General features: G+C 42.5%; 1 protein-coding gene across 1 annotated transcript; it reads right to left on the reverse strand.

Annotated features, from left to right (window-relative positions):
* Window positions 1-658: 658 nt before the first annotated feature.
* On the reverse strand, window positions 659-1627 carry LOC145396450 (uncharacterized). Its single transcript, XM_080269825.1, has one exon. It carries the CDS (start codon window positions 1625-1627, stop codon window positions 659-661), a length of 969 nt encoding a protein of 322 aa, XP_080125951.1.
* Window positions 1628-6655: the final 5028 nt, after the last annotated feature.

Raw genomic sequence — 6655 nt, forward strand, 5'->3', positions numbered from 1 at the left:
TACCAGGTACAATGTCTACTAAACAACTAACACTCTGGTCTCAACTAGCTTTTTGTCCCCAGAGTCATCTGACTCATACATCTTCCCCGTGAGGAAGACCAACTCTCCACCATGCACACGTTTTACACTCGGGACCCCAGTGATCCTCACTCTGCGGGCAGTCTTTGGAGAAGTCATCTGACTAACCTCCGTCAATCTCGTATTAGCTCTGCTCATAGCTGGGAGTAATCTATTATATTCACCTCATTCAACCAAGTCATTATTCATTTACACAAATCACCCCCATACTAAGTGGAGACAGTGGTAATAATACGTCCTCAAGTGAACTAAGGACCCGCTACACCATCGAGGGGATGACTGTGACGTGAGCAAGGGAATTAACAGCCCCATCTGAAAACCCCCTCCTCGAATGAAGGTCACCGTACTATTACTACATACAAACACAATACAGAACACATTATAATCTTCACACACATGGGGTTCTCTTGCCCCGAAACACTAGATGAGACAGAGTTCAGCTGACCTTCGAGCACTGTAGCTAACAAGGATTACATACACTGGACTCACTGTTCGGTCAGGCTCTCATATCTTAACGGTTCCAACCGTTACACTTTTCACTATTTACAACACTCTTCACTATAACCTAACTATTTACATATTAACACTCCTCAATGAGCCGTCGTGGAGGTCTGCGTCGGCGGGGAGGAAGATCATGATCCTCTTCCTCAACCTCATCATGTTCTTCAACACAGTACTCCTCCTGCTCAGGAATTATCTCTGTCCGGCTCACATAAGGTTTCACTTTTTCAGCTGCCCTCTGCACCAATTTCCCTGAATAAGGGTCCTCCATCACATAACCTTGCCCATTTCTTATCACTTCAGTTACTCGGTATGGGCCTTTCCATTTGGCATTTAGTTTAGTGCAGGTACCAGGTAAGGGCTTTTCCACTTTAACCCACACTAGGGAACCAGCTGATACCTTTTCCTCTCGTCTTTTTCGATTAGCTACTGCTCTATACCTCCTCTGGGCTATCACACTGGCGTCTTTTATCATTTGTTTTAGTTTCTGCACATCACTATCCTCAGAGGGAATGGTAAGTAGTGGAGCGGTGATGGAACGAGGTGGCTGTCTGGCGAAGAATGCCACATACGGCGAAACTCCAGTGCTACTGTGGACTGCCTGGTTCATATGTGACTGGCATTTACCAAGAAGGGCAGGCCACCTCAAAGGATAACCCTTACACAGTTGAGCCATCACAGTTTTTAGAGTTCGATGCATCCTTTCAATGAGACCGTTGGCTTGAGGGTGATATGGGGTAGTGTACAGCAGCTCGACTCCGTGTTGTTCCGCCCAGGTCCTCATCTCATGTCCAGTAAACTCCAAAGCGTTGTCACACAGCAAAGATCTTGGTTGGCCAAAGTCGGTAACGTACTGGGAAAGCCTATCTACTATCCCTGGTGCATGTTTGGTCTTTAAAGGATAAAATTTTACAAACCTAGAATAATGGTCTATTATTGTAAGAATATACCTGTTACCATCTTGTCCTGCAGTCATATCAGTCAGATCAATAGCTATCCTTTCTAATGGCTGTGACACTATGGGTAACTCTTTGTACTGCTGTGACATTCCCTGATTAGATTTATATTGTTGACAGTTAAGACACTCTTTAAGGTACTTTATTACATCTACTTTGATTGATGGCCAATAGAAATATTCTTCTGCTTTCTTGATTGATTTATATTGACCAAAATGCCCTGATTTATCATGTGCCACTTCTAGAGCTTGTCTGACCAAATGTCTGGGTACTACTACAGCATAACTCAAACTAGAGTCCTTATTCTCCCTCACATAATGTAGCACTCCATCTATTATCTCAAATTGATCAAGGGTTGCTCTAGCAATCTTTCGCCTGGGCAATACTCCACCTTGCAAATAAGCTATTAACTCCTCCCAGGTTGGATCTTTCTTTTGTTCTTCTTTGAACTCCTCCTGAGTCAAACCTAACCACGTAACACGGGACTGATGGGCAATACATCTGACTGGTCGTGATAAATGATCTGCAACTACGTTATCCTTCCCTTTAACATATTTTACGTGAAAGTTGTACTCTCGCATCTCGAGCATCCACCTTGTTACTCTCGGAGATTTGGTTCGTCTACGAAAGATATTAGTTAAGGGTTGGTGGTCGGTCTGAATCTCAAAAGTGGTCCCCCATAAATAGTGATGGAAATGTCGGCACGCAAGAACAACTGCCAAAGCTTCCTTGTCGGTTACAGAGTACCTTGTTTCACATTTACTCATTTTCTTTGAATAATAACCAAGAGGTCGTATAGTCTGATCAGGTTGAATTTGATGCAGTACTGCTCCCACGCACTCATCACTGGCATCCGTTACTAACACCAAAGGGAGCTCAGGCTGATAATTAACGAGAACGGGTGCTGACATTAACTTTGCCTTTAATATTTCAAATGCCTCTTGACACTTATCAGTCCAATTGAATCTAATACTTGACTTCATAAGGTTGGTAATAGGGGTTGCAATTTTAGCAAACTGTGGTACAAACTTCCGGTAAAACCCACACATGCCGATGAAACGTCGAACTTCTTTAACATTCCTAGGAGGTTTCTCCTGACTAATTGCTTCTAAGTTCTTTAAATCTGGAGCACTTCCCTCTTTGGAAACCCTGTGACCTAGAAATTTCACCTCCTTCATTGCAAAATCACACTTAGTAAGATTCAGTTTAATACCCTTCTTCTCTAACAAGTTAAACAATTTCCGTAACCTTCCCAATAGTTGGTCAAAATCATCAGCCCATAAGATAATATCATCTAGATAATTTTTGACCCAACCTTCACGTAACAGCGGGGTCAAAATCTCGGCCATCTTACGTGAGAATATGGCAGGTGCGCAACTCAAGCCAAAGGGTAATCTTCTAAATCTGTACAATGAAACTCCATCAGAAAAAGTGGTTAGATCTCGACTTTCCTCATCTAGGACTACTTGAAAATAAGCATCCTTTAAGTCAAGGGTGACATAATATTGATGCCCTGACGCCACATTTACTAAATCCTCTAGTCTTGGCAAAGGGTAAAGATCTGTTGCAAGTTGTTCATTTACCTTTCTAAAATCTAAGCACATTCTCTTACTCCCATCCGGTTTATTCACCAAAACGATCGGAGATAGCCATGCTGCACTTGAGGGTTCAATCACCCCTCTCCGCTCCATATCATCAAGCATACTCGTTATTATTTTCTTTGCGTGTTCAGGGTATCGATATGTGGGAGATCTGCAAGGATTTGGGTCGGACACCCTAATGTGAGCGGGTTCCCCTGAGATTTTGCCTAATTCCTTCTCATCAAGCATGAATAACTTCTCATGAGCTAACACGACTTGTGACAATTGTTGTTGAAGGACAACCGGAAGATGAGACCAATTCTGCAGGCCGATAAGTTTCTGTAACCGCTCACTTCGGGTACCGCTACCCTCCATATAATCATTTCGAGGTTCTAGTTCATTCTCAACCCGGGTGTGACCTACTGGGACAGACTGCTCATCCACAGGACCTGAGTATTGATCGTAATGGGCTACAGTGGCACCTTGTTTAAGAATCTTACTTGTCTTAGAAGGATTATCTATCATCACTGGAACTGTTTGATCCTCCCTGACCTCTACCAACAAGGGGCAAGTTTGTGACGAGTACTGTGATTGAAGATACGTCACTAGTCTAGATCCAGGTTGTTCGTTCACTTTGACTCTGATGACTTTAACTTTATATGGTTCCAACCGTACTACTTCCTTTAACTGAACAGAATTCTTCGCAACATCCAGAGTACACTCGGTAGAGGATAGACAAACTCTTTGCACACAAGCTCGGGTTGCACGGACATGAGATACGTCGTATGCTGCCCCTCCCCAAAGCATTACCCTTTTACGAGGATCCCAAGTTAAAGGAGCTCTTTGGATGATGTCACAACCCAGCAATAAGTCTCGATTTAGGTAGGTATCTGGCACTACTGAGATCCATTGTTTACAGACTTCTTGATCACCCACCTGAATAGCAACATTTACCATCCCAAGAAGTCTCAACGGATCCCCATTTACTGCAGTTAAGGATGGCAAACACCGGGATTTATCTATTTCCAGTCCTAACCTCTGAACTGAACTTCTCTTGATAAGCGTTACGCCACTCCCTGTGTCCAGTATGGCGGCGCAAAGTTTCCCATTGACAATTAACTGGATTACAGGGGAGGTATCTGCTCGGCCTTGTCACAAAGAAGGATCAGAGACTGATACGTCGGTCGATACCATCGCAGGCTGGGTGTTACGGACTGAACTCGCTACCCCATTAGATGAAGAGGCTTTTACGTTACTGGCTGTCTTACTCGGTCTTACTACCGTCTTCCCTTTTGTCTTCCCAGGACATTTCGGATTTCCTCGCCTACAACCATACTGCAAGCAATTGAAACACTGACCTCTTTCTGGTTTCCTCCAACAATCTCTAAGGAAGTGAGTACTAGACTGACAAAAAGCACAGAATTTACGAGGTGAGGAGAACGTTCCAGAAGAGGTTGATCGGTTCATTTCTCGCTGTATCTGATCCAATCTAGCCTCGATCCCTGACAAACTATCCTTTGAATTTGCCGAAATAGAACTGACTGACTGCAAATCGCTCTTACTTGAGTTGTCGTCACTAGTGGGAACTCGAGGAGTATCCTTCACTGGTCGGTTGGGAATTGAATTAACGGTAGCTTGGGTTTGCATGAGTATTGCTCTCTCGTTTTCTACATGTCCTAGAAACTTATTTAAAGGGATACTATCATCCTTGAACTCCTCCAAAAGATCTCGGCTCTTCCTCGGAAATCCTTGCAACAACTTACGCTTCAGAAGTTTATCTCTATTAGGCAAAGTCTCATTATGAAAGGTTCCTCGAATTGCGGCATAATGACACTTAAACTTATGAACAAAAGCTTGTGGGCTTTGCGACCAATCGTATTGGAATGCAGCATTCTGTCTCCATGCCTGATCAAAATTTAGTTCCATACCAAATTCCTTCGTGAGGTACACCTTGAAGTCATCCCAATTCGTTATGTCCCCACGATTTTGAGCTGTGTGAATCATAACCGCCAAATCTCCATCCACTCGCGACTTGGCAACCTCCAACCTATCTGCAGAATCATTCGTACAACGTTCCACCGATTCAAAGAACATCTGCAATCTGGCCCCTGAATCCAACCTTTGCAAAGCGTCTAATTCGAGGACTTTTATGTCACGAGGCTTGATCAGGACATCTGAGGTTGATTTAACTGGGGTACTGGTCACTACATGAGGTCCAGTATTTACATGACTAGTGATTGGTGTAATATTTGGTGATGGAATTCTGGGAGGGACTGATGTATTATCCGCTCTCATCGACAATCTCTCAAGTCCATCCAGCCTGGTGGACACGTCTTCCAATCTATCCACTACACACTTCATTGCGTCTATCATTATTCGGGTTCCACGTACTACTGAATCCTCTGGCTGTTCTGATTCATCTCGCTCACTGTACACCCCTTTATTTCCAAAATCAATCAAATCTTCGTCTCTATCCATGTTTAAAAATTTATTTTAATGATGTTCTACTACCATTAACACTCTCAGATCTTATGTTGATCACTCTCTTCCACTTTGGTAATATTCATAATTGACTCCATGCACCTTTCCCAAATTAGATCTTTAAACATTGAATGAGATGAATTATCTAACTTACAACGCACTATCTCCCTCAACACAGCCAGCTCGGACTTCACGTATCCCACCTTAGCTGCCACCAGTGTAACAGCCCCTTTTAAAACGGGGTGAATTAGGATCTTACAATGACGTTGATGCTGCCACCAGTATAACGGTCTAACCCTGGGGAAAAGTCTCTAATCAATGAGGTCAATCACCCGGAAGACAGACCGCTGACACACATTACAAAAGACAAAAAAAAAAAAGAAAAAAAAAAACATGAAATGGTAGTGTGGGGCGTTGTTCTTGGTACGCTTCCTCGTCCGAAACCGGTGGGTAGGGAGACACAGCACGTTGAAAGGGGGGGCACACAATTTTAATGACAAAATATTTTGGGATAACATACAAAATTCACAATTTCTGATGTCACATTCAAGCCCTGACTTATTAGTTTACCTAATTCAAAAATAATACCTATTCATAACTAATAATTTTATCTCAGATGGATTAAAGTTCGGGATGATAGATCTGAATTACATTACTCAAAGAAATACACCATTCTATATTATTACAGACACTGAATTTAATATGAAAACGGGGAATAATGACTGTCTTATCATAAAAAAATAACAATGAAAGGATTTTACAACAGTTTCTGCACTACACCACTCTACTCATATACTACAAATCTCTAAATAATTTCCCAGTATCTATGATAGATCTGAATTACATTACTCCAAGAAATACATACTACTAATCTCTGAATAATTTCCCAGTACGCGACTTATAAGGCCATTCAGAACACGTGGTAGCCTGTACACAGAGAGAGAAGCGCCGGGCAAGTCATTAGCATTAAACACTAAACAAAATATATTCATTCTCAGATCACATTAACACACCTCCTCCACCAAACCCCTCAAAAAAAAATCACTGCACACTGATGTC

Source organism: Coenobita brevimanus, chromosome 38, assembly GCF_032717465.1.
Source record: "Coenobita brevimanus isolate Jiangsu-jjx chromosome 38, ASM3271746v2, whole genome shotgun sequence".
In the NCBI taxonomy this organism is placed as follows: Eukaryota; Metazoa; Arthropoda; class Malacostraca; order Decapoda; family Coenobitidae; genus Coenobita; species Coenobita brevimanus.

Bases quoted from the DNA above. Each gene is read 5' to 3' on its own strand.
- LOC145396450 (XM_080269825.1), bottom strand. From the start codon at position 1,627: ATGTCACAGCAGTACAAAGAGTTACCCATAGTGTCACAGCCATTAGAA.